The sequence below is a fragment of the Vicia villosa genome, linkage group LG5, assembly GCF_029867415.1.
Source record: "Vicia villosa cultivar HV-30 ecotype Madison, WI linkage group LG5, Vvil1.0, whole genome shotgun sequence".
In the NCBI taxonomy this organism is placed as follows: Eukaryota; Viridiplantae; Streptophyta; class Magnoliopsida; order Fabales; family Fabaceae; genus Vicia; species Vicia villosa.
Genome location: NC_081184.1, coordinates 160,609,026 through 160,636,869, shown reverse-complemented (window position 1 = coordinate 160,636,869; position 27,844 = coordinate 160,609,026). Strand labels below are relative to the sequence as shown.

General features: G+C 33.6%; 4 protein-coding genes across 5 annotated transcripts; 3 read left to right on the top strand and 1 right to left on the bottom strand.

Moving 5' to 3' along the window:
* The first annotated feature begins 6,823 nt into the window (after positions 1-6,823).
* On the top strand, positions 6,824-7,705 carry LOC131607992 (uncharacterized). The gene is made up of 2 exons (XM_058879938.1): positions 6,824-6,982; positions 7,054-7,705. The coding sequence occupies exons 1-2, from the start codon at positions 6,968-6,970 to the stop codon at positions 7,552-7,554; spliced, it is 516 nt and encodes a 171-aa protein (XP_058735921.1). The 5' UTR covers positions 6,824-6,967; the 3' UTR covers positions 7,555-7,705.
* A 2,614-nt stretch (positions 7,706-10,319) lies between these two features.
* Positions 10,320-14,250, top strand: LOC131603560 (calnexin homolog). The gene is made up of 6 exons (XM_058875916.1): positions 10,320-10,540; positions 10,660-10,729; positions 12,205-13,331; positions 13,460-13,531; positions 13,647-13,763; positions 13,874-14,250. Exons 1-6 carry the CDS (start codon positions 10,442-10,444, stop codon positions 14,006-14,008), a joined length of 1,620 nt encoding a protein of 539 aa, XP_058731899.1. The 5' UTR covers positions 10,320-10,441; the 3' UTR covers positions 14,009-14,250.
* Positions 14,251-14,444: 194 nt separating this feature from the next.
* Positions 14,445-20,685, bottom strand: LOC131603559 (ribonuclease TUDOR 1). The gene is made up of 17 exons (XM_058875915.1): positions 20,531-20,685; positions 20,240-20,411; positions 20,078-20,152; positions 19,838-19,951; positions 19,643-19,747; positions 18,917-19,123; positions 18,184-18,393; positions 18,007-18,114; positions 17,628-17,798; positions 17,338-17,535; positions 16,900-17,262; positions 16,578-16,808; positions 16,308-16,496; positions 16,154-16,231; positions 15,870-16,064; positions 15,029-15,406; positions 14,445-14,898 (listed from the first exon to the last, which is right to left on the bottom strand). The coding sequence occupies exons 2-17, from the start codon at positions 20,402-20,404 to the stop codon at positions 14,710-14,712; spliced, it is 2,976 nt and encodes a 991-aa protein (XP_058731898.1). The 5' UTR covers positions 20,405-20,411; positions 20,531-20,685; the 3' UTR covers positions 14,445-14,709.
* Positions 20,686-22,251: 1,566 nt separating this feature from the next.
* Positions 22,252-26,873, top strand: LOC131603558 (uncharacterized). Of its 2 annotated transcripts, XM_058875912.1 has the most exons (14): positions 22,252-22,442; positions 23,228-23,356; positions 23,559-23,697; positions 23,894-23,983; positions 24,069-24,296; positions 24,404-24,486; positions 24,604-24,704; positions 24,851-24,974; positions 25,061-25,215; positions 25,402-25,538; positions 25,627-25,797; positions 25,924-26,148; positions 26,314-26,547; positions 26,659-26,873. In XM_058875912.1, the coding sequence occupies exons 2-14, from the start codon at positions 23,277-23,279 to the stop codon at positions 26,776-26,778; spliced, it is 1,887 nt and encodes a 628-aa protein (XP_058731895.1). In that variant the 5' UTR covers positions 22,252-22,442; positions 23,228-23,276; the 3' UTR covers positions 26,779-26,873. The 2 variants fall into 2 exon arrangements, with proteins under 2 accessions (XP_058731895.1, XP_058731896.1); XM_058875913.1 differs by lacking the exon at positions 23,228-23,356 and having other exon boundaries at positions 22,254-22,442.
* The last annotated feature ends 971 nt before the right edge of the window (positions 26,874-27,844 follow it).

Here is a 27,844-nt window from a genome sequence, read left to right as displayed (position 1 = left end):
ATGATTTTTTCATTTTTATTTAGGTTTCATCATGCATGGCAACTGTTCGATAAAATGTCTGAATGAAGTTTCGCGCAGAAACCAGGGTCCATGATAGCGTGTTATACCGTGTTAAATTGTGCCGTGAACCTATTGAACTCTCTTTAATGACATGATTAGCTTCAAATTTATTCTAGATAATATAAGTATCATTGGTGTCGGTTCTATCTCCTCGTGCTCAACTAGGGGAGCTAGAACAAGGTAGGTTTGTGCTCTTTATTCTGTCATGGCTAATATTTATGCTAAGTTAACCCACATCAATGATATGATTTAGTTAAGATTAGGAGATTATTGGCTTTAGTTTAATTAGACTCAACGGTCATTAACAAGATGCAACATGGTTATTTTCCTTTGCAGTCTTGGTAATTATTTAGATATATTTATTATTTGAGGGAAATGCTAACCAGTGTAGGGCAATGGTTAAGACTTTAAAAATAGTAAATTTATCTTGGTAATCTGTGTATTTAATGTCTCGAAAATTGAAATGTTAAATTTTCTATAAAATAATTTCTTTTTTTAGAATGTTTAACCATTGCCCTGAGGGCACTGGTTAGCAAGACCCAATATTTAATACTTGATGTGTGATTGAGATTTAAGCAATTAACCGCTATATTTATTTGCACCGAATTACCTATATCTGCCCGGCCACTCTAAACCATTATTAAAAATGACACAAATAATATATACGCATATAATTCGATGTCCCTGTTAAATTATATATTGGTAACCGATTCATGACCGTTGATTGACCATTTGGGTATTGTAACAAAAACGCACTATCAGATGTGACTTCCCAGAGTCCGAGATGGAGAGCCCATTCCGACAAGGAATAAACCCAGAATATATACGGGTTATGACATCGTCATCGCGCCATTAATAAATTGTTGGTGTGCAACCCGACCTTATCCGGATTATATATCAAAATTATGGAATGTATATAAGCTCCCAAAGCACGAGGCCTGTAAGGGTGAAATGTTTTGAGCTTATCCCGAATCACATAAATGTATTTTAGGTTTACACGTTTTGATTGAGTAAAATCCCCATAAATTCGTTGTTTTTACGATGGATCAATTCCTGAGGGATTCTCCTGGCGTACATTGGGAAGATTTACGACTTTAATGAAATCGGAAAAAGCCACGACTTTAATGGAGAAGCCGGAGAACCCAGGTGGGTTCGCGATGTAGAGAAATCAGAGAGCCCAGGTGGGATATCGACCCGTTGAAGTCATAGAACCCAGTAGGTTCTAGACTTACAGAAGTTGGAGAATCCCATTAGGATCTCGACCCGTTGAAGTTACAAACTTGGTATGTTCTAGACATAGGGAAGTCGGAGAGCCCCATCAGAATTTTGACCCGTTGACATCGTAGAACCCTACATATTTTAAATGTAGAGACTTCAGAGCCCTGGTGGGATCTCGATCCGTTGACATCGTAGAAGTCGGTAGATTCTAGATCTATTTTCACAACAACCCCTATGTAACCATTGAATTATGCCAGTGTTGGCTTATTTTATAATTATCTCTTTCGTTTAATTCTTTTGTGAATAATTTAGAGGTAGCCCTAGTGAGCTTTATGTCCTTGATAAGTAACTGACTCCCAAAGTAAATTGAGACGCACATAAGTCAGCAAGCTCCAAGTGGATCATAGCGCAAAGAAAGATAGAGTTTATATTGACTATACTCAAGGTTGGGACCCCGGGGGCCCATGACTTGCTGCCAGAGGATCCCGATGGATTTTGGCGTGTCAAAAGATAATGGTCAGGGGTATATTAACATAATCGAGATGCCAAAGGTATGTTAACTTAGTTGCTTAAGGTCATAGGTATATTAACTTGATTGGGTCAAAGGTATATTACCATAATCGAGGTGTCAGAGGTATGTTAACTAAGATACTTAGGGTTATGGGTATATAAACTTGACCGAGTCAGAGGTATATTAACAAAACTGAGTTTCCCGAGGTATATATGTTAACTTAGGTTCTTAAGGACAAAGGTATATTAACGTGATCAGGTCAGAGGTATATTAACATAATCGAGTTTCCTGAGGTATGTTAACTTATCTTCTTAAGGTCGGGGGTATATTAACTTGACCCGGTAAGAGGTATATTAACATTACCTAACGCAAGAAGATCCTGGTAGATCTTGGCGTGATGAAGTCGATGAGTCCCTGTGGGTTCGCGACTGGTTTGCGCAAAGGTATACACAAAATTCTGGATTTTTTATAATAAGTTTGAAGATGTAAGATGTTTATCAATTGCTTGAATTGATCTTCTCTTCCAAGTAAATAATTCACAATATGTTACACAAGTGCTCAAAATTATAATGATGAAACTTTCAGAGATTCAATGAAATTTAATGTAGTAAGTTTCACACAAAGTTTTATGACACAAAACACTTGTTTGAAATTTGAGAGAAATAAGTTTGAATTGTAATGAAAGAGGCGAGTTTTCAAAATCTGAAACCTTAGTATTTATACATGCATTATACCTGTAGGAATGCATATAATACCATGAATCAATGCCTTAATTGGTAGATAAAATTTAGAATACATTGGAATCAGATTTAAAGTCAAAAGGTGTCATTGCATCAGTGGTAACCGGTTAACACATAATCATAACCGGTTACAGGTGAAGTGTTATATGAAATTTGAATTTTTTTCGTTTCTGTAACTGGTTAACCAAAAGGTGTAACCGGTTACACCTCATACTTTTAAAAATATATTTAATTTTACGTTTGTGTAACTGGTTAACCAGATGGTGTAACCTGTTACACCTAATACTTTTTCAAAAAATATTTAATTTTACGTTTGTGTAACCTGTTAACCATATGGTGTAACTTGTAACACCTGACACCCTTTTGAAAAAAAATACTCAAAAAAAGTTTGAATGAAAATCAAATGATGTTCAAAAATAGGTTATGCATCAAGTTCAAATGGAGATTATTTTTCTAGGGACTATGGTAGAACATATGATGGAATTGAAACTTGTACCTAAAAATGATGATCAAGCTCCAAAGAGTTCCAATATCATCTTAACAAAGTTGCTTGAGATACAAGTCTTGAATCCCTAGCTTTGATCCATGATGCTTTTTCTCATCCTTTGACATTTGCACATGGTCTTGAAAGATTAAAGTTGTCTTCATCGAAACAAAAGTTTGGAGAAGCTTGACTTTGCAGTTTGCTTCATTAGAAGTCTAGACTAAAGGGGATGAGAGATGAAGATTACAACAATAGGTATTTTTATTCCATTATGAAGATAAGAAATAGAAGAAAATTCATAGGTTCTTTGAATTCCAACAATGGTCTCATTGAATATGTAGAAGAAGTGAACGAGGAAATAATAAGGAACTTTAGCGAGAAATTCAAAGAACCAAAATCGTGTTGGCTTCAGTTGGAAGGTATAGATTTTAAGAGTTTTTCTTAAGTAGATGAATCTTTCTGGAAAAGCCTATCTCTGATAAGGAAATCAAGGAAACGGTTTGGGGGTGAGAAGGATCAAAGAGTCTTGGGCTTGATGGGTATAACTTTGTCTTTATAAAAAATTGTTGGAGTTTTATTATGGCAGATATCATCAGATTTGTGAAGGAGTTCTATAGGAAGTCCAGATTGTCAAAAGCTATAACATCTTCTTTCCTTACTCTTATCCCTAAGAATCCTAATCCTTAAGGGATAGATGAGTATAAACCAATTTGTTTGGTGGGAAATCTATACAAGATTTTACCAAAACTTCTAACATCTAGATTGAAAAGAGTTTTTCGAATCTCTTGTATCCCTCTGCCAAACAACTTTTGTTTGTGGGAGACAATTGTTAGATGGTGTTTTAGCAGCTAATAAGATAATTGATTTAGCTACTAGAACTAAGAAGGACTAATTGCTTTTAAAAGTTGACTTTGAGAAGGCCTATGATAGGGTCACTTGGGAGTTCCTCAATTTTATGATGAAGAAAATGAGTTTCAGACCTTTTTGGATGCAATGGATGAGAGCCCCACCATGGATTTTGAGTTAGAAAGAGGGTTAGGGAAAGATGACCCCCCTTCAACCTTCCTTTTGTGTTGGTAAAATAAGGGCTTACAAATTTGATCAGAAGGGCTACAGAAGTAAGTGAGTGCAAATGATTCAAAGTTCAGGAAATGACCTCTTTTGAGATCCTCCACTTTGCATATAACACCTTGCTGGTAAGAGAGTGCATCTGGAAGAATATTTGGAGTTTTAAAGCCACGTTAAGGGGTTTTGACCTGTGTTAACATTGTGAATGAATTACCATAAGAGTGAGTTATTTGGTTTAAACATCAACCAGCACTTTTTGGTAACTACTTCAAACTTTCTCCCTTGCAAGATTTAAGATAAGTCATTCAACATCTTAGGGATTCCATTAGGGTCAAATCATAAGAGAACTAATATGTGGATCCCTATTCTGGATAAGATTAAATTCAAGGTGGATCCTGGTAGGGGATGTTTCTATCTCAAGGTGGGAGAATCACTCTCATAAATTATGTCCTAAATAACATGTCAATCTTTTTATTTTCCTTCTTCAAGGCTCTAGTGAAGATTTGGAGAGAAATAGAGAAAATTCAACAAGGTTTTTTATGGGGAAATTCTGAAAAAAGAAGGAAGATCCATTGGGTTTGTTTAAAGCAAGTTTGTTTTCATAAGAGTCTTGGGGGATTAGGAGTAAAGAATATTATAAGACTTCAAATTAGCCCTTTTTAGTGAGTGGAAATGGAGGTTTTTTAGGATAAGCAAGCCACTTTGGTGGACTTGATGAGAGCAAGATATGAGAATTTTGAGCATCAAATTCTTTTTGGGGAAAGCAACACCAACTTGAGACCTGAATTAACTTGGTGGAATGACTTGTTCAAGTTTAAGAAGAGAGATGACAAAGAGGAGTTTGACATTGCTAAAATTGTTAGATATAGGCTTGAATATTATTCCCTTTCTGGTCAACTACTTGGTGTGTAGCTTATCCTTTGAAACACTTGTTCCCTGTGATTTACACATGTAGTTCTAAACAGGGCGCTTCAGTTTTGGGCCCTTTGTAGGTTAATCTTTAAACTAGTCTTCATGAAATTCATATCTCCAGGCAGTCAAGCTCATACTGAGGGGGCAGAAGACAAAGTGATTTGGAAATTGGAAAAGGATAAAGTCTACACAATCAAATCATATTATGATTTTTTAGCATAAGATAGGGAGCGTGTTGAACTAGAATGAGGAAAGGAACCAACATTTATCCGCTTGTGGAAAAATATGTTCCTCTTGAAATCAAAATCTTTTGCTGAAGGGTATTTCTGATTCACTTAGATAGCAAAGATTAATTGAGGAGAAGAGGGATAATTAATTAGCTCTGATCTTGACAAGGCGTGTGTTTTGTGTTTTTAACAGGAGGAAACTTTGGATAATTTATTCTTCAACTGTTTTGTAACTAAAAAATCTGGATGGAAATTGAGATTTGGTTAGGGATAAACAAGAACAATATTTTGTTTTCCTACTAAGATCTCTCCTACACCTGTTGAAGCTTTTTCAAATCTCATCAACTTGTGAAAATGATATTGTCTAGACATCAAATTGATAGTTTGGAGATGGTTAATCTTAAGAGATATTTTAAAATCTAACTGTAATTTTTATGAGTTTTGTTTAGCTCATTTAAGATGTCTTTCATAAGGTTGCACTTAGTTTGGAATCTTTCTTTTTGTCCGATTTTCTGATTTCTTTGTAATCAGGTAAGAGTACCCTTTATACTATAATTAATAAAAAGGTTCTTCAAAAAAATATTTTCAATTGAAACCAACGCATGACTAGGAATAGTCAATATTATTCTATAAAACTATGCATGCATTAGGAAAACAATTAAAAGCCTTTAAAGAACTCAATTTCATATAGCTTGATTTTGATTCAACTGTTAGAATTTCTCTAATAACTTTCAAATCTTCAAACAAAATTTCACCATTAAGATCAAGAGAATCGTCATGTTTCGTCATGTTTTAAACAAGTTTCAAGATGTTTATAATATGTTTTCTAGTCCCTATCAGATAATGATCTAAGCCTTTTAATACTAAACAAGAATCCAAAAATATTTTCATACGTGTTTTAATGCTCAAATCTTCTATCAAGTGAGCCAATTGTTTGATCTACAATATATAAGAAATAGTAATTTTGAAAAGACTATTCAGCATACTCAAGATTCAGTTGTGTGGGTTGTGATGAATTTTCATCAGTGTTGTTTTCTACGAATTTAACGTTTTTGAATAAACACACATTCAATCTTCATTTCATTCCCAATCTTTTTCAACACTACCATTAACATTTACAAATCTAGATTCTCTATACTCTTTTAGGAATTTTAACTTTATAGTGTTCAAATATATTTGTTAGCCAGTATTTAAAAAATAAATAAATTTTAGCAAATATAAATTTTTTTTTAATATATATATATATATATATATATATATATATATATATATATATTGATAAAAAAATTTGTTGCTCTTAAATTTATGGGCCCTAGGCACCCGTCCCGCGAGCGCGTGCTCAGGGTCATCCGAGTACTCAGTAACATGCATACTATGTGTTAGTGAACATCCATTATGATCATTAAAAAAAAACACACATTATGATAGATTATTAATCAACCGGCGTGTCAGATGATAAACTGGACGTGGCATGTCTAGAGACTTGTACAATTATCGTGTAAATTATATACAGTGACAAATGTCTAGTAGCTTCAATATTCTGCTACGTGCCTCCCGAACTTTCCTTCTCTACTGTAGTAACTTACATCGCTGTCATAACAAAACAAATCAAGCCCTCATGATCCATCAAACTATATAATATAACCACACTTCTGGATAAAACAACCACCACAATCTGCTTTCAGATTTTCCACTACTAACTAACCATAACAGTTTCATCAGTTTTCGCTCTATTTCATTTCTAATCATGTTGAAGCCTACGGTAATTTTTTCTATCTTTCCAATGAATTTCTCTTTCTATTTATGGCTTTTGAATTCTTATATATGATGCAGATGGGTAATTGGATGGTACTGCTGAAAAATGGCTTCGGAAGAGGAAGTAAAGCACCATACACAACTTCAACAGTACCAAAGATGAAAGCCTATGCTCCACCAGCCTCTGATTATGGATACACACACAAACAACAACAAGGAAAACAATCTTCCAAGTCAGCAAAACAAGACTTCGTACCGGTTTACGTTGCTGTCGGGATGATAGCTATGTCAACAATGTTGGGTCTCCACACAGCGTGGCAGCATCTAAGGAACAATCCAAGCGTGCGTGTGAAGAAACAAGGGAGAGAGACTGTTCCAGAAGTAGTTGAACCTGAACATGTTATGCAGGAATCTGATAAGTTGTACAAGAATTCGTTTTTCAGGAAAGTTGCACATGTTCAGGAACGTAGTTATCCTGATCATAATCAAATTCCTAGTTCGATTAACAAGGATGTTTATGCTCATCAGCCTCGTGTTAAGACTCTTAAGTCTGTTGGTGTTGATCCCTCTCGATCTTAAGTGGGATTGTTAATTTAATTAACTATAGTAATGTTTCTGGTTTTGTGAAATTATTTCCCTTTTAGCTTGTTATGGTGGAAGATAAATAAATAAATTAATGGTTAGGTTTGGTTTTGTACATATAACTAAGTGGATTCTCTTTTTCATGTTATGTGGTTTTCTTGCTTAGACAAAGCCTACCCATCCAGCTTTGTTACTAAAAATTTTGTTTTTTTTATTGAATGTTTAAGTTGCACATTTTAAAAAAATTTCCTAGTTATTCTTATTGATTTTTTCTACTTAATCAAATTGATGTATGAATGAGGCCAACATATGATACCGCGGTCTCAAATTATACTTAAATATAGATATAGATTATCTTTTGGGATAAAGTGTGATTTTTCTATTCAAATTTATTAAATTTATAGGACACAACAAAAACTTTAGTATTATTTATAAAATATTCTTCAAATTTACACCAATATAATTAACTAAAATTAAATTAAAATGAAATATAATGAATTCATTGTATTTTTGTATTGGGTATAAAAGAAATAATAAAAATTATACTTAAACTTTTCTCTATGAGTATTAATTTTGTTTGAATTGAGTGTTGGAGTACTTGAATTTAATCTAGCTTGAATTGAGCGTTGGAGTACTTGAATTTAGAATTTAATCTCGCTTGTTGGAATTTAGAATTTAATCTCGCTTGTTGGAGACTTGAATTGAGCAGTACTAATCGAGCGTTGGAGTACCTGAATTGAACGTTAAGAGTATTAATCGAGCGTTGGAGTAGTAATTTTGTTGTCTATTCTGTTCCACCATATTATAGATCAAGATCGAGTACTTGAATTGAGCGTTAGAGTAGGAGTACTAATTTTGCAGTCGGTCGTTTCATAGTAGTTGGTCGTTTCAGAGTAGCACAATGAATTCTTGTCACAATTAATCTCCAAGAACTAGTCATTCTCGAACCATATTTATACCAATACCATAATACCATAATGAGATAATATTTATACCAATACCATAATACCATAATGAGATAGAGAATAACATAAAAGTACAATTGTACCACCAACGATGATGGTATCCCGTCAATCTGTTGTGCAAGTTCATCCGACAAAGCATTGCAATAACGAGATGAGCATTTAATGTGCACGATTTCAATGCAATCGACTTCCCCTTAAAACCTTTTCACTTCCTTCAATTGGAGGTCGACTTGAAAACCCGAAAAATAGTCAAGGGTAGCCCGAGTCACATAGTCCTAGGGTTTGAAGGCAACTGTTCCAGGCCGTTCTCAAGACCCACTAACAAAGGTCCAGTCATAGAGTCCAACACGGAAAGCGCATGCAACAAGCGGAGATCAAGTGAGACATCAGTAAAGCACGAAGCATGGGATTCCAACCTCCTGCCTATCTCCCATTGTTAGATCTAATCAAACGACCATTCACACAATGTGCGAGGTTAAGCGGGAGCAATTTTAACGGCTTATCCCTTTTAAGCTTCACACCCGTCAATTTAAAATATCTTACTCACTCTTACTCTAAACTACTCTCTTCGAATATTTCATTGATTTAAGCGTTATAGTATTAATCTTTCCGGTTCACCTTACTTCTTCGTACCAAAAACACTCACTACCACACTAGAAATCTCATCATATTTCTTTTCCTATTCTTGAATACATCTCGGAAGTCAATCAAATTTGATCTCGTCATATTTCTTTTCCTATTCTTGAATACATCTCGGAAGTCAATCAAATTTGATCTAGTAGGACAAACTTTTACACGATAGTTATGCTATCTAAAAATGCTTCTAATTGAGTATTTGTGTTTTAAAGGGTACTAAAAATGATAATACTAACAATTCAAATTAATGTTCAATAAATTACTTTTTTTTTTTATTGGGTGTGTTTGATTTGCAAAATATGAAGTATTTGACAGAACAATACAATACAATTTTTTTGTATTGTACTTTGTTTGATGATTAATGTATTGGATAATTTTTTCTCCATTTTGCACTAGACAAAATAATATAACTTTTACTATAATATTATTTATTGATGTATAAAATATAATATTTATGAATCAAAATATTAAATAATAAGGAGGAAAAAAATGAAGAAATAATTTTTTTACTCTACTTTGTTTAATATGTTTATGTAATAAATAAAATAATATAATTTTTTATATAATATTTCTCATTAATATAATATTTATATTTATGAATCAAAATATTAAATAAATAAAAAGAAGAAAAATAATAAATAGAGATATTTTTCTATATTTTATTTGATATGTTGATGAACCAAATAAAAAAATTAATTTTTATTAAAATATTTTTATTGATATATAAAATATTAAATAATCAGAAAAAGAGTAAAAAATAATATTTTAATTTAATTTTTTTTGATAATTTGTGCTTTGGATAAAAAATTGTCTCGTAATTTAATACTAGGGGATAAAAATTCATAATTTTGTAAAGTCTCTTATCATATTTCTTTTTCCATTACTATAATTAGTTTCTGTATTAATAAAAATTGCCCTATCCAATACCTTTTTGAAACAAATCAAATGCATTAATGGTATCTTATGATAATCATCCTAATTAACTAGGCGTATTTAAGACAGAGAAATTAACTAACCACCTAAATTGTCATCGAAAATGATTGAGAAATTAATGAACTCTTTGCAAAAAAAGGTAGAACGTGGCGAGATACAATTGGGAACTATTACGTGGAAAATAACACCATTGGTTTAAACACCTCGCACAAAGTGTGACTTTCAGATCTATAACCGCAACCGCTTTCGTTTTCGAATAACAAAACAACACTCAGATTAAAATTAACTATCTATTAAATCATAATAGCTTTTTTATCATTTCATTTCATCATTAGGGTTTCATCGCGAACATGGGAGAACCAAAGCGAATTCCTCTCGGAGTCCTCGCAGTGCTCTTCTTAGTGATTTCTACCTCATCGTTGCAGCTTCTCACTGCTTCCGATGATGCGGTAATTCCTTTTTTTCATTTTAAAAAAAAATTGTTTCCAATTTTGTGTTTATGGAATAATTGGATCTTTGTTTTGATGAGCCTTTGATTATGGAGTTGTTTTATGTTGATGTTGTTCAGATCTTCTACGAGTCATTTGACGAGGCTTTTGATGGCCGTTGGATCCTTTCTGATAAGGCTGAATACAACGGTAATTAATATACCACACTTAACTCAGTTTATTTTTTGCATGATGAATATGTAGTTGAATTGAATTTCTTACTGAGTCACATAGTGGATGAATCTATTAGCATGTAGTAAATCCGATATAGAATCTGTTGAAGTCCTTTAGATTGAAAGAATTGTATGGAAAATGTTTTAAGGAGTGAAAAAAGAAAAATTAAAATTAGAAGTATTTGTTGGACACGTGATTGAATGAATGATGATACTTGTAAACCTTTGATTCTAGGGTGTAAACTATTCTTGAATGATAATCGGAAAATTGCTTATTTGTTTCCAAGGCATTGTTCGAGAATAACAGATAAAAAATATTTAAATCAAACATTCAGATTCTCTTTTTTTTTTTTTTTTTTTTGTTGAAAAAAGAATCCAGATTCTTGAGTTGCTAATTTGTCATCAATAAATATTTTTCTAATGCTTTATTCATTAATGAGTGTCCGAAGGGTTTCTATTAGCATTGTCTATTTTATGGGTTTTGCTTGCATGTTTCTTAATATCCCTTATTAATGAATTGTACTCGGAAGCTAATATCAAACAATTTGTGTTCTTAATGTGACAATGCTTTATTGTTTATTTAATATTTTCTACTTTTATTTTTCAAGGGGTGCCTACCTATAGATGTTGTTAGCAAATTTTCAACAAGACATGATTTCATGGCACCAGTTAAGAATTCAAAAATAGAATGTACTAAATGAATAAATCTTTGTACGCTGCAATGTATTAAATGCTTGCAATTTTCGATAAACAGTTATATCTCTTTTTCAATTAGTATTCTTTGACACTCATCTCTTCAAGGGTCTGTCTACCTCCCAATTCCAAAAGACCCTATTCCTCTCAAATTGATAAGATAATATAATTCACTTTATAATCCTCCTCTCTATTTATAGACAACCTGTCTTATATGGCCAAACTACCACTCAACAAACAGCTAACCACTCATTAACTAACTAGGGAACTACTTAACTAACAAGTAACAACTTCCTAACAAGTATCTACTCTCTCTAGAATGAAATAAAAACAAAAAGGGTATATGAAAAGTTTATGCATCTAGTATTGATATATAATCAAATACATCAACTTTCCACATACTATTTTTTTTAATTATATTTCATTATGGAAAGAGTATGTATATATGGCATAATTGCAGTCTTTGACTGAGTGTTTGTGATGAAAATCAAAACAAGAGTCGACTATATACAAGCATGTTGTGGCTTTCCAAGTAAGGATACAATTTTTAATCCTTAAAGTTTAGTTATGTATGGACTATTGGACTTTTCCATAAGTTCATACTTTGACTTATTAGTTCCATTGGAAGTCGGTGCATATTGGAAGCGATTAAATGAACAGATATCAAAATATCTCTTCAGTTATAGAGGTTTGATAGATAATTTTCTTTTCTTGTAAAACTTGTTATACTAATATTTGGTTTTTTCCTGCGCATTATAGGTGTTTGGAAGCATGCAAAGAGTGAGGGGCATGAAGATTACGGGCTTCTTGTCAGCGAGAAAGCAAGGAAATATGCGATAGTTAAAGAACTTGATGGGCCTGTGAGTCTTAAGGATGAATCAGTTGTACTTCAGTTTGAAACTCGTCTTCAGAATGGCCTTGAGTGTGGTGGCGCATATATAAAATATCTTCGACCACAGGAGGCTGGTTGGAAACCCAAAGAATTTGACAATGATTCTCCATATTCAATTATGTTTGGACCTGACAAGTGTGGAGCCACAAACAAGGTTCACTTCATTTTCAAGCACAAGAATCCCAAGAGTGGGGAGTATGTTGAACACCATCTCAAGTTTCCCCCATCTGTTCCTTCTGACAAATTATCTCATGTGTACACTGCTATTTTAAAGCCAGACAACGAGTTACGAATTTTGATTGATGGAGAAGAGAAGAAAAAAGCAAATTTCTTATCTTCTGAGGATTTTGAGCCTTCCCTTATCCCTCCCAAGACAATCCCCGATCCTGAAGATAAGAAACCTGAAGACTGGGACGAGAGAGAGAAAATTCCAGACCCAAATGCAGTAAAGCCAGATGACTGGGATGAAGATGCACCCTTGGAAATTATTGATGACGAAGCAGAGAAACCTGAAGGATGGTTGGATGATGAGCCTGAGGAGGTAGATGACCCAGAAGCTACAAAACCAGAAGATTGGGACGATGAGGAGGATGGTGAGTGGGAAGCCCCAAAGGTTACCAACCCAAAGTGTGAAACAGCCCCTGGTTGTGGTGAGTGGAAGAGGCCAATGAAGAAGAATCCAGCATATAAGGGAAAATGGCATGCCCCCCTTATTGAAAATCCAGCTTATAAGGGTATATGGAAGCCTCAGGATATTCCAAACCCTGATTACTTTGAGCTTAAAAAACCTGATTTCGAGCCTATTGCTGCTATTGGTATTGAGATTTGGACAATGCAAGATGGTATATTGTTTGACAATATTTTGATAGCTAAAGATGATAAGATTGCTGCATCATACCGAGAGACTACATGGAAGCCCAAGTTTTTGGTTGAGAAAGAGAAACAGAAGGAAGAAGATTCGGCCACTGAATCAAGTGGTCTTGCAAGCATCCAAGTAATGTCATCTTGCTGTTTTCTCTTTCTCTCTCTTTAACTCCTATTTTAGTCTGGTCTTTGTGTTCTAGCATTTCCGCCTTAACTCTTCTTTCTTATGCATGATTTTACCTTGTTTTTTTCTTGCAGAAGAAGGTATTTGACCTGTTATACAAGATTGCAGACATTCCCTTCCTGAGTCCCTACAAGCTTAAAATACATGTAAGTAAAAAGAAAAAAATTGCAACTTTTATGTTGAGGAATCTGCTTCACTTCTTGTATCAGTAATAATGTTTCACTTGATGAGTATGACTTTAATTCTATGCTGCCTTTGCAGGATCTCATTCAAAAGGGTGAATCACAGCCAAATCTCACAGTTGGAATTCTTGTAGCCGTTGTGGTTATTGTCTTGTCAATTTTCCTCAGGCTCGTATTTGGCGGGAAGAAAACGCCGGTGAGTAGAAACTCCGTAGACGAACTACTTGCTCTTATCATTTTATATATCCTTCCTTTGACATATGTTTTGGACTATATGTTAATCACTGGCTTATGTCTCTTGTGCAGGCAAGAGTGGTGAAGCCAACAAACACACCAGCCACAGAAACTTCAACTAGCCAAGGTGATGATGGAGAGAATGAAGAAAACAAAGAGGACGAAACATCGAAGGCTCCACGCCGAAGGGTAAAGCGAGACAATTAAAAGGATTTAAACCATACAAGGGGCGACCAAACAAGATCACTACCAAACACAAATTTTGAGCTTAGTTGGAGATTAGATCAATCCCATTATATTCCATTAGCACTTTCTTTGCAATTTTCTCATTCACTTTGTGACAGATGATATGCATAAGGAGTATAGATCAGATGTTATGCGTAGTGCTGGTTACTTTGGAGACTTAAGTTTTTTTTAGCTAATTCAGATTGTACAATAATTTTTCTTAATCTTTCTCTTAAACATTCTAGTTATGTAGCAAAGAAATCAATTCGCCAAACAAACACTCCCATTGTTAAATATAATCCTGATTTAACAAAGTTGTGGATGTGTTTGCAGTCATATTGTTCCAGGTGGCAGGCTATCATATTGTCAACTATAATTTTATAGTGACATTAAATTAAATTACAATGCTCAACCATGATTAATAGTAAAATAAAAAACCTATAATAAATTGTATTGTAAAAAAACTATGACAAGTACAACAACAAAAAAAGAATCCCACTGCATGCATCTTTTATCCCTCTATCTATAAAAAAATTGTCCCATCAATCTAACAATAAAATGTTCTTTTCCTTTCTACCTCGAAGTAAAACGTTCATGACTATAACTTCACTTATTTTCTTTGAATTTGACTATTATTATTTTGTAATAATTTATTGCCATGTGATAAAATTATACACCCAGATTCACTTCCTACCACCAGGCTTTCTTGCAGGAGGAGCATTGTCCTCATCATCTGACTGGATATCTCCATACTGCCACATTCCACGCCTAGTGGTTCGTGCTTCTTCCTGGAATGTCTCCAAATTCTCAAGTGCAAGTTGTCTTTCTTTTCTGTCCCGCCTGTTTCTTTTTTCTACCCTAGCAAGTCCTTCCTAGGAAATTCACAATGGAATAGAAAAATATATCACATAAGATATGTTTTGTATCGTAGGTGTTGTTGTATGCTTTCAGTCAAAGTATATGCATTTGAGAACAAGCAAAAGAGTTAGAGACAGTAAATACCCGCAACAAAGTAGCATTAACGCTGATCTTAGATTCCTCGTCAACAAGAGTTACAGCAAAAACTGTTCCAGTTCCCTGCCCTTTTATTTTCCCACTTGAAGTATCTTTCTCCTCAACCTTTGCTTTAAACACTTTTCCACTGCTTAAAGTCAGCTCGCTAAAATATTCAGCTGCTTCTTGACCAAAATCATCTTCCAAGTTTGGAATCTTCACGTATGCCAGGGTGCACAATTGTGCGAGACCAGCAGAATGGGATATTGATGGATCAAGAGGCCGTAGTTGACTGTATGCTACTTCTTCTTGATTTCCATAATCTATGTAGAATACTTCAAATTTGTCGTTAGGAGATTTAACTGGTCCTTTAGGTCCATTGACAATCTACATAAACAAAAAAGAGAGTAGAATTAGACAAAGTGATACAAATGATGTAATTACATTAAACTTCAAAATGTGGAGTGTCCGCGGTAAAATGATATGTATGACTGAATATAGCCCCACCTCAGGTTATTGCAGGAAACAAGATTGTCGAACGAGATGAAATAATGTTTAATATGATGAAACCACAACAACAATCTTGTGGTTTTAAAACTCAACTAACTGGTTTGGATTATGCAAACAAATATCAAGTTGAAAGGACATATAGAAATCAATGGAAAAAGAGACTTTAATAAAGAAAAAAGATGCTTCTCTCCCACCTTACCAAAAGGATTCTTTCCAGAAAATTAAAGTTTTCACTACTTGAATATCAAATGATGTATTTCTCAGTACTCACCAATGGACACGTTTTTCATCCATAACATAGAAATGTCTTGCTAGAATGGAACTTAAATTAAGAACTTACCAGTGCTCGGTACCAAGCTTTATCTGCACCAAAAAGACAAAGAACTGTGTCTCCCTTCTGTGGATTGAAAGTTCCTAGCAGTGGAGTTTCTTTAAGGTTCAAGTTAGCAAGTTGTTTCTGAAGGGATGCTATATTTGAATCCTCAACGAGCTGAACATAGAATTTACCACCACCCAAGACCTCTGTCACCACTACCTAAGAACATATAAAAATGGGAAAAGCATTCATACTTTTTCAATACAAAAATAAGTGTCATTTCGTTTATAGAGCAGTATACCAAGTACCTGAAGTATTTCTTGCTGTTTTTTTTCAACACTTGTGCCATTAGATACTTCCTCCCCTTCAACATAATTTTCCCATATCTGCAACATGACACATTAGAACAGAAAATAGAAAAAGAACAGTGGTATTTTCAAGAATGGTTTGCATCCTCCTTACTTTCAGCTTTTTCCTCTTGGCAGATAGTTCAGCTTGCTCCAGAAGGTGAAAATCAGGAATTCTGTCACTGCCAAAGGAGGTTTGAAGTTTTGCAAGACCAGCTTCAAGTAGAGTAACTGCCACATTGGTCCTAGACTCCCATAAGGAACCCAAGAAATTTCCATTTCTATCAACAGTTTCCACCTCAATCTGTAAGCATTGAGAATTACATTTTTAAGAAACAAAGTAACTATGTAGAAAACTCAACTTCACAGAAGAACTACTAATTACCTCAACGTCTCTCTGCATTATCTTTCGCCTCATTAGTGAAATTGCTTCACCAGAATATGGTTCATCACGACCAGGACATCTGACACCGGACAATGAGAAAGCAATGCTGCAAGTTTCTTTTGGAATTAACAATTTAAAGCGATGGCCACTGAGGACATATTCCACAGCTGCAGGGACTTTTCTACTTCGGTGAAGAAACGGAAGGAAATCCTTGGCTTTCTTTGCTGATGTCTAAAATGAATCAAACGGTAAATATTAATTAAAATTATTAAAAATATGTAGTACTAAAATAAAAGTTTAGTACAATCATAATTTTTCTCACAGTGGTCAAGTCGGTTATATGCATGACTGGAGAATCCTTGGTAGAATGGATCCCTTTCCTTCCAGAAATAGCACGTGATTCAGCAGCAAGAAGAGTATCATAGAAGTTTGATCTCTCTTCAAAGTCACGATGTCTAACAACACTTCCAAATCCACGACCAACTACCAACTCGGCAACATTCACCCCAATTTGCTGACTTCCAACAGATGCAACAGCTGATGGGGCGTCGTCACCTTCAGCTTTGCTGGCAGACGGCAGGAACACTGATCCGAAATCCATTGTTCTAGCTTCAGGAGCTCCTGCTGGAACTGCAGATCCATCTGCTGTACCTACCTTTCTAGAATACTCCATTTGAACATTCACCTGAAAGCATGCACAATTATTAGAGCTCAGTTTACCAATGATGTCAAAAAATACCATCACATAATGTTTTCATACTTGACGACCAATGAGGCGTGTTCTCAAGAACTCCTTTGCTTCTCGAGCATAAGGAGCTGGTTTTTCATCTCTACGAGGATTGCCTATTTTTGGACATCTAATACTCGAAAGGTTGACTCTCCGTTCTGCAAGTGGACTTCCGTATGGAATAGAATCATCGGCAACAATGATGCAATCTCCACTTACAACCTCAACCACCTGGAAAAAGAGAGCCAAATATTATACACTTGTATCACATGAACTAAATATTAACATATTTGGGATAAATCCATGGCTGGAGAAAATTTTACCTTTCCCGTAAAGTTCTGGCCATGAATTGCTTTTGAATTTGTAGGAGGTGGTACATAGTTTGTCCACAGCTTTAACTTGCTCTTTTTTGCCTGAAGCTCTGCTGTCTTCAGCTTCCGCTTCGCCTCTTCTTCCATCATATTTGCACTCCATTCAACATATTTGGCAAAACCCTGTATTCATGAAAGTTTTAATGATATCTTATCAGATGAAGAAACTCCTCACACTCTAGTGGCTACAGCTTTCAAGCTTGTTGCTTACTTACTCAAATAACCAGTGCAGTCATGCTGAAGTAGAAAATAATTGAAGGAAACATTCCAACAAGAATAGAGTTAAACAAACTAAACCATAGCAATATCACCACATAAGTGAAGAGCGTACATTTTCCACAAGCTCCAGTGCCAGGTCTTTTGCCGATTCACCATCAGGATAATACACTGACCCAATCAAGTTGCTGAACTTATCAACACCTTCCAGGACAATCCGAACCTACATATCCACGATTTAGAAAACATGCAGAAATTCAACAAGCTATACAAATTAAAGAAGATTACCCACATCTCGATTCAATACTCTCATCTCAGTGAAGAACTTAGCTTCAAGAGCAAAAGGATCAGCAACTGTTTCAGCAGATGCTGAAACTGCTAGTCTTTGGGCAACCGTGAGTGAGGCTCGAGGTTCTCCGCTAACACCTCCATTAGTCTCACCAGCCTTCACTTCAGGTTCAACAACACTCTCAGGTGCAACTCTCCTTCCCATTTGTGGGGCCTAGTTCAAAGGAAAATAAATCATTTGGATCATGGTTATCTAATCGAGATATAAATCGTGATTTGGAACACCTATTTTCTTAACCGTGAATTGAATCTTAAAGATAAATTACCAATAAAAATGACATTTTAGAGTTAAAACAAGTGACATTGCAAACTAGTAAGCTCATATATCTATATCATATATGAACAACAAAATAATTCAAGATTCAAGTTATAAATCAAATGACAAAAGAAAAGTGGTTGACTACACTAAGTTTGGCACTAGTGATTCATTAGAATGAATCAAGATTCAAATAGTGAATTGGGATTCATCATAAGGAATCAAGATTCAAATAGTGAATTGGGATTCATCATAAGGAATCAGGATCCAAAACGAGATTTATCTAAAATATATTTACATAGGAGAATCCTAAAGATTGAGTCAGTTTTTATTGAATCGAGATATAACTCGAATATAACGTAAGCTACTGATAATTATGATTCAGTGCCTAAAAAGTAAATGCTGCATTAACCATACATACCTGAATTCCGGCAACAAAAACTTGGACAAACTGAAACTCTGGCAGCAGATAGACGCGAATGGTACTGCCATCACGAACCTGCTCAACAATTCCTTCCATGGGCCTTCCCTTGTTTGCAGATAATAAACCCATTGCATCCAAGTTGCTAGGGTCACCGATGGCTGATGGTGGTAGGTTTCTGATAGATGCCTCAGCGGCGCCAGGAGTCTGCAATCAGCCATAAAATTGTTTATAGCTTAATCACTTTATGTGATCATCATGTGTGGAATTTTAAACAACGTTGTATTGAGCTATTTACAAAATATATTGGACAACAAAGCATATCTTCATTGTATGATCAAACTTTATTTCATAAAGCAACAAGAAAGTAATAATTTTCGTAATAGGACATTTAATATTACATATTAGTAACATTTAACATTTAATTAGGTCCATGCTAAGATAACGACCCTGTGTACAAAAACATTTAACATCAGTTGTATTATATTTAAATGCATGGAATAGTTAGGCCAACATTGAGTTAATGACAATAGATAGTAATAGATAACAGTTTGCAGAAAGATGCCAAACAGAACACATGTTGGTTAGAAGTAAACCAAGTTACCAATAAAGCAAGTGGTTTGCATTAACTTCAATGATAACTAAAACATACATTAATTTTTATGTTAGGTAATTATCTAATTGTCCAAATCCAACAGATTAATAAATGAACACCCGGAACCAAACCTTACTCCATCGACCGAGGCCTTCCTGTTTGGCTTGTTCTTCCAATTTTAACAATTCTGCAAGGTAGGGACTAACTTCTCCCCTCTGCTGTCCCTGCTCTTTTGTCTGCCCAAACAAAACCACAAAAACACAATTCAGCAATGCAATGTATGTAGATACAATTCAAACACATAAAAACAGAGTATCCAATCTAACCTTTGCCCATCCTCCAGAAACAACCAACATTGCAACATTCTGATTCCCAAGAAAAACTGAGCCAAAGTCACGGTTTATCAACGGTACATTGTAATCAACCCTGAAGGCCACCTCCTATTCCAATTCCAACAAACAACACATCAAGTCAAAGATTCCTTACACCTTATTAGTTATCATCAGAACGAAACAACAACAAAATATACTCTACAAATCAAAGCAAAAATTCCATTTTTCACAAACCTTCCCTATGCAGAGCTTCCTCAAAAACTCTCTACTTTCCCATGCAAATGGCTCATCTACACCACCTCTACGAGCCTAAATCATTGATCATTCATACAATTCAACACATATATAATTATCACAAATGAAGATACATTTGAGGTGATTATGAAACTGAATTACCAGTCTAGGAGCAATCAAAGACGATAAAGTGACGGTCTTTTCAGGCAAAGTTTGACCAGGCTTTGGAGTAGAAACTGCCACAACAACCAAACAATCACCTGAAGGAACAGCTTTGACTCTTCCTTTGTACCATCCCGTCGTTGCAGTCGCAGTTGATGACGCCATTAACGATCTAGAAGCAGAAAAAAAAACGCATGCATTAACATTCAACAATAGCGTAATATTGATTGCACGAAAAGGAATTAGAATTGGAAGAAACAAAGTATGAAAAGCATTGAAAGAGGAGAGAACCTTTTCCGGTTTGAAAAATCGTTACGGAGAAAGTGAGAATTCGGCGGCAGATTAGGATTTTGAGATTTTAGAGAGAGAGGTTTGGCTACGAATTCTACTGAAAATTTGAACTAGGAGTTGTTGTTATTGCTGAGTGTGTAGTGTGTAGGCCTCTTTTTTAGAAAGAATTACCGGAAATGCCACTGTTTTGTCTTGAGAGACGAGAGTAATGAATTTTTACATTTAAAAAAATAATAATAATCGTAGTAAAAAAAGGAAATTTTAATTCTTATCCTCTTTTCCAGATTTGACCCGATTCCTTTTTTGACCGGTTGTTTTGGTGCGTGTGTGTGATTTTGCATTGGGTTTTTATAGTAAAAGTACAAATTCTTTTCGTCATTAATTAAAACAGGAATCTAGACGAAGCTTCAACTCCAAAATTCTTTTAATCTTATGTTAATTTCCTTTGTACTTATATTGGATAATTTTCTTTTACTTTGTTGACTTTCAATCTACTAAGTCCAACCGTTTGAAATACTAGTACCTCCTATCTTTAGGAGCTTTATTAACGATATTAATAGTGGGGTCATGTTAATGAGTGATTCTAATATACTAAATAATTTTTTTTATGAAGGTTAATATTTTAATTTTTGATATATTTTCAATGTATTGAGTAAATATATTTTAAAAATATTATTATTTTAATCATTTAAAAATATTCTAATTTCTAAGGACACTCGTTGATATTTAAAGTACTATTTATCTACTTTCAATTTGTTTTTAATTATTTTCTTTATGTAAAAGATTTCGCCTCTCCAACAAATTTCCTTATCTTCTATATTTTTATTTTTTCTTCTTTTTTATCATTCATATTCCTTCTTTTATCTTTCTTTCTTACCTTCCATATTTTTTTTCTTTTTTTTTTTTTGTCGTATTGTTTATGCAAAATAAATATTTTACTATTTTATTTTGTACAAAATACGTGTAAATAGTATTCAAAATATATTTTTGTCATACAATAAGTAGCATTGTTTTCTTTTAAATTTTTCATATATATATATATATATATATATATATATATATATATATATATATTTATATATAACTATGCTACATATCAAATGAGAACTTTAGTTATTATAAGAACTGAGAACTTTTAATAATAACCATACGATTTAAAATCAATACATCAATACAAATAGATTCTAGCTTAAATACATATCACATAAATACAAATTTGATAATTGATTTTAAATCGTATGATTATTATTAAAAGTTCTTATTTAATATATATATATATATATATATATATATATATATATATATATATATATATATATAATGGATTATTTTAAATCTGAATAAAATATTTTTAAAAGAGAAAAAAAATCTGAAATTGAAAAGAATAAAAATTACTTTATTAAGTACAAAAATAAATATTTTTTATAGATCAACAATATCTAAATTTAGAAGAAATTCTAACTCAAATTATTTACATTGCTAAAATACATTGATACTCCACAATACAAGTAGATGGAAATAAAAACACCAAAATATATTGCAAAAATCCAACTATCCATACATAAAACAATTTCTTTTGTTACATTAATGTGATAATGACATGTTTTTAGATGAAATTAAGTGAAGCACATAGAAGTAAAGTTTATTCTTATATGGGACACGGAGATATGATTGAGTGAGTGATGGTTGAAATTTGTAGAAGGAAAAAAAAATAAAAGAAAAAAATGGACAAATTATATGTAATAGAATAGCATGCGGAAGGAAGAAAACAAGGGAGAACAAGGAAGTAAACAAATACAACGCGGTCGGGACTTCGGAACGCGACAACGCCCACGCGCATTGCTCCGCAACAACGCCACAGGCACGCTGTCGAAACTCCCTCTCTTCCTGTCACAGTTCCTCTCCGCCATCGGTGAGTGAAACTCGCTCTCCCTATCTCTTTCAGCTTTTTACGTTTAGTTTTTCTTTGTTTGAACAAGAAATTGTGCCTAACATCTTTGTTTAGCTTATTTTTCTATAAAATCTGTGAAATTTGGTTAAAATGGTATGCACACAAAGTGTTTGATTGTGTATTATACTACTCAAATGATTACTCATTGATTTTGATTCTGGTCCATAAGACTAATTTCTCTGCCATAATTTTCATTACTGCAGCGTCTATATAATCTGACCATAAGAAGCATAAAAAAATTACATTTACATAAAAATCAAATCAATTTTAAACAATCTAAAACGTTATTTCGAGATAAAAAAGTCAAATGGAAAACTCTGCAACAACAAAGATACTATCATACTATAACAAAACCATTTCCCAAGAAGTCACCTTGTTTGTTGTCATAACTGGTTTCTATATGTTGTTGGTTTTTCCCATGTCTATATTTCTATAACATGAAAGTCGCAATTTCTAATATCTTATTTTCAATAAACAAAAATAATTAAAGGGAAATAAATGCCAGTAAATGGCTCTTGAGATGGTACAAAGTAAGTCCTCTTGCATGATTCTCATAATACACTTTGGTGTTGCTTCTGTCATATGAATAATTCAAATTTAACAATGATATCAAAATATTACTATAGTGTATATGTGTTGGTTTCTAAACTATGTTATTTTTAATTGACGAGTCTCTTATATTTTGATTGATGACAATTTATATATTATGAACAATGTGCATTTGCGATCTTTAAATTTTTGCCCAGACTTTATAAATTTTCTGGCTCCGCCACTGGGTACCGATACCCAATTTGGATGCATGGGTACCAAAGAATTTGCCTTAAAATGAAAACAGAAATTATACTTTTGTTGAGAAGTGCACCGATGAAAAAGTGGTAAGTCTAGTTTTTATTATAAGATAGGAAAGAATAATATAGATAGGAGTGCTCACTGCTCAATTATTTGTCCAATAGGAATTTGACCTTTTTAATCTCTAATAGTTCATTAGAAAGGGAAGGGTATATAAATATTGTCCAACCATTATATGATCTTAGCTATATAGTACGTATTTGATGATAAGAATGTGTATTTGAATAGGTTCAATTTTGCACAAGAGAACACCATGCCGAAGAACAAATGTCCTATAATTTGCTACTTTCTACTACTCGTCTTCGCTGTTCCGATTGTCGCTTTTCCCTCTCCACTTCCATCTCCCAACAGAAACCAAACAAACATGGTAACTATACTCTCACTCTACGTAACAAATTCTATTACTTAATGTATTAGCAGAATACAAAATCTAGATCCATAAATTTGTTACGTAAAGTATACATGTACATAACAATGTTTGTAAGCTGTAACTAACTCAATAACAAATTCTGTTACTTCATTTAATTTTAGTTTCATGAACTGATTTAGTTATTTTTAACCAGGGAAGTATGAACCAAACTCAATCTTCGGAGAAGAAATGTGGTGTTTCATGCCTAAGTTTATTTGATGCAAACTTCTTCAAGGATAATCAGGTATGGCTTCAGGTTTTGATGAATTTTGAGTTTGTTGATTTGTTATCATCGTTGTCCGGGAGTGACTAATTTTGTTCCTTTTCAGATTGAGGAGATTGCTAACGGTGTATATGAGTTCAATATTCCAATTATTAAAGCCAATAGAAAGCTTGTAGCTTCTAACAATGGAGGGCTGCAATATCATTCACCTTTACTTTTCAATGCTGATTGGGACCATCAATCACAATCTCGCCATGCAACCAAAAGGTTCAGATATCCTTCCATTTCAACGATACAGAAACCTGAATCTGAAGAAGATATTGTATTTCTAAGTGTGAGTGATCAATTGCTAGTAGAACACTAATTTCATTTTGATAAGAATATTTTAGCATGAGGTACTATTTTATGATTGGTTTTTTAACTCAATTTGTTTGAAACCAGGTTCTTGAATTAGGTGAACTCATCAAAACAAAACAAATTAGTTCCCTGGAGCTTACACAAATATTCTTGCGGAGATTGAAAAAGTAGTATCAATATATGCTAATGCACTAGCAATTGTTGAAATATGTACAGCGTGTGTTTGTGTTTTTGATGAGTTGAATTCTAGTATTTCAAACTTAATTACCTGGTATGAACACCAGGTACGGTCCTATTCTTGAATCGGTAGTGACTTATACCGAAGAACTGGCAAACAAACAAGCCAAAGAAGCTGATGAGTTGCTTAGCCAAGGAGTTTATCTAGGTAGTTATTTTTTCTTTCTAACGTGTAAAGTTATGAACATTCGAATGTGGCTAGTTTTCTTGTTAATTTATTTTGGGATGAACTGCATAAACTATGAAGTAGTGAAAGTGTTTAGTTTCAAATGAAATCTTCTGTTCTTATGGAAGGGCCTCTTCATGGGATTCCTTATGGATTAAAGGACATAATATCCGTGCCCGGATACAAAACAACATGGGGATCAAAGTCATTTAAAAATCAAGTTATTGACATAGAAGCTTGGGTCTATAAAAGGTGAGATTCATGACAAATGAAAATATACACCAGAAATTATGTTTGCGACTAATCTTGTATATATATTTGATAATGTTGTTCAACAGATTGAGATCTGCGGGAGGTGTTCTTGTTGCAAAGCTTGTTTCTGGATCTTTGGCTTATGATGATATCTGGTTTGGGGGTCGAACCAGGAATCCATGGAATATTGAGGAATTTTCTACGGGTTCCTCAGCTGGACCTGCAGCAAGCACCTCAGCAGGTACTTTTTAATTATCCTCCCTAAATGCTTGCGCTTTTATTTCTGTATTTCTTTGTTTCTTTCATTACCTAATCCATGCATGCATATATTGGATCATTTTAGAGGTCTTTTCCATTACATGGTTTATTTTATGATTTACCAGTGAATGTGCTTAAAATTATGTTTGTTTCCTTTTTATATGAACAGGTATGGTTCCATTTGCAATTGGTTCGGAAACAGCTGGATCCATAACTTTCCCCGCAGCTCGATGTGGTGTTACTGCATTGCGCCCAACTTTTGGTACTGTTGGTCGAACTGGTGTAATGAGCATATCAGAAAGCCTGGTAAAACTTAAAATTGCCGTGTTCTTCTTTTGGTAAAGCTTGTATGTTTAATGTTAGATTGACGTGTAAGTTGTAACCCTTAAACTAGGATAAGCTTGGACCTTTCTGTAGATCTGCAATTGATTGTGCTGTTGTTTTGGATATTATCCGGGGAAGAGATCCTGGAGATCCCTCGTCAAAAGATAGTTCCATTGATGATCCGTTCCTGGTTGACATTACTAAGTTGACTGTTGGATATCTTGAAGATGCTGAGATGGAGGTTTGTTTGATGATGTTCCAAGTTTTTGATTTCAAATTTTGCCAAATTTCATAAAAGTCATTTGCATTTCTCGAATATTGTTAGCATAATAAATGTGATTGAACTTTTTTTTCTATAACAACTCAGGTTGTTCGTGTTCTTGAGTCAAAGGGTGTCAAGATGGTTCCTTTCAAACTGAATTACACAGTTGATTCTGCTCAAGGTATATTAAACTTCACAATGGATGTTGATATGCTGGCTCACTTTGATCAGTGGCAGCGCTCGGGGCAAGATAATGTGTATGAAGCCCAAGATCAGTGGCCCACTGAACTACGTCGTGCACGCTTAATTCCAGCAGTGGACTATATACAGGTCTTTTATTCCATCCCTTACATAGTTAAATTGAACATTGGAATCTTTTCTATGGAGAACTTGCTGCATTATAGTGTAGATAATATATTGCGGCGACACACTTTCAATCTTGTTAAAGTCCTACATCGAATGAGACAACGCCTCAAATATAAATTTTTTATGCAGGCACAAAGAGCACGGGGAAGGCTAATCGAAGAAATAAGAGAGTTGTTTACGGTTGATGCTTTCATTGGTAATGCAACTGATTGGGAGAAAGTATGCATAGGCAACCTTGTTGGTTTACCAGTCATAATAGTGCCAACAGGATTTAAAAATATCTCTGATCTGCCATCTGGCGGAAGCAGAAGAAGAACGACCATCACCACCGGCATTTATGCTCCCCCTAACCGTGATCACATTGTATGTTTGTGTTCAATGTGTGTTTTATATGTCTTCCAATGAATTGATTATCTGGTTATCATTTGATGTCAAAGTTTATTCTCACCTTTTTTTTTTCTTCTTGATTTGCAGGCTCTGGCGTTGGCAATGGCTTATCAAAAAGTCACTGATCACCACAAACAGCGCCCACCGATTAATAATCTTGGTCCCAATGATAAGATACCTGATGCATATAAAGTTGCTTACTTGTAAAAATCTGCTACCAGTGACTGCTAAAAGCATTAGTAATACGTTGTGTATGCATGTGCATGGATAATCCTTTTAGAAACAATTTTTCTTATTGTGCACTTAAAGCATCGCTGCCACATGACAATTAAAAACCATACTGTCTAGTCATTTATGACAAAAAATAGACTTTATCACGTATGATACCTTTAGGTTTTTTATGTGAGAGATCTCAATGCACTGTCACACAAAGTAACACTCTAATGTTGCCCCATCAGAACCGGCACAACGAATTTGAAGGCTTTAGATAAAAAAAATTTAAAAAAATTAAAGTAAAAAATATACAAACCAAATTTTAAATTAATTTTATTTTAAAATAAGAAAACCATCGATACATTTTAAAATTACTATTTTCTACAATTACATCTCTAAATAATATAAAATTTAATATATTACTTTTATTAATTTAATCTTTAATTAATATTAAAAACATTCATATTATTTTTTATCATCTAAATAATATGAATTAAACTTACTAATTTTATGTATTTTGAATTACATAATAAAATTTATGTTACTTTTTATATAATTTAAGAATTATATTAAAAAGAGAATATTATTTAGAAAATTAATTTAAAATTATTCATTAAAAATATATTTTTTTATTAGTGTGGAGACAATGGTAAATCTTAGTCAAGTTTTTGTGACCAAATAAAAATAGATAATGTATCAAAATCAAAATTATATATAATTTTCTCAAGTGAAAAATAAAACATAACTATATTTATAAATTTTAAAATAAATGATTAATCGTATTGTCTCCAAATGTTAGTAATCAATATATTAAATGATAAATGTTTTGTAATAACTAGTAAAGGACTTGTGCGTTCGCACGGGTCGCGTCAATGAAATATTTTAAGAAGCATTTATAAAAAAATATAGGCTCAATATAAAAAAATGATTCAGCATGTATGTATATAAATTTGATATTTTGGTGATTTATTTGAATCAAATTGAAATCATGATAAAACAAACATTAAAAGCGTGACAGAAAAAGAAAACTTAATCGGAGTCATCACTAATACATACTTCA

Coding starts and splice junctions, on each gene's coding strand:
- LOC131603560 (XM_058875916.1), top strand. CDS start 10,442: ATGGGAGAACCAAAGCGAATTCCTCTCGGAGTCCTCGCAGTGCTCTTC. Junction 10,541..10,659: donor TCACTGCTTCCGATGATGCG/GTAATTCCTTTT, acceptor GATGTTGTTCAG/ATCTTCTACGAGTCATTTGA. Junction 13,764..13,873: donor TTGGCGGGAAGAAAACGCCG/GTGAGTAGAAAC, acceptor TCTCTTGTGCAG/GCAAGAGTGGTGAAGCCAAC.
- LOC131603558 (XM_058875912.1), top strand. CDS start 23,277: ATGCATGGGTACCAAAGAATTTGCCTTAAAATGAAAACAGAAATTATA. Junction 24,975..25,060: donor GAAGCTTGGGTCTATAAAAG/GTGAGATTCATG, acceptor GTTGTTCAACAG/ATTGAGATCTGCGGGAGGTG. Junction 26,149..26,313: donor CAGCAGTGGACTATATACAG/GTCTTTTATTCC, acceptor TTTTTTATGCAG/GCACAAAGAGCACGGGGAAG.
- LOC131603559 (XM_058875915.1), bottom strand. CDS start 20,404: ATGGCGTCATCAACTGCGACTGCAACGACGGGATGGTACAAAGGAAGA. Junction 16,809..16,899: donor ATATAACCGACTTGACCACT/GTGAGAAAAATT, acceptor GATTCATTTTAG/ACATCAGCAAAGAAAGCCAA. Junction 15,407..15,869: donor AAGCTTGGTACCGAGCACTG/GTAAGTTCTTAA, acceptor TTGTTTATGTAG/ATTGTCAATGGACCTAAAGG.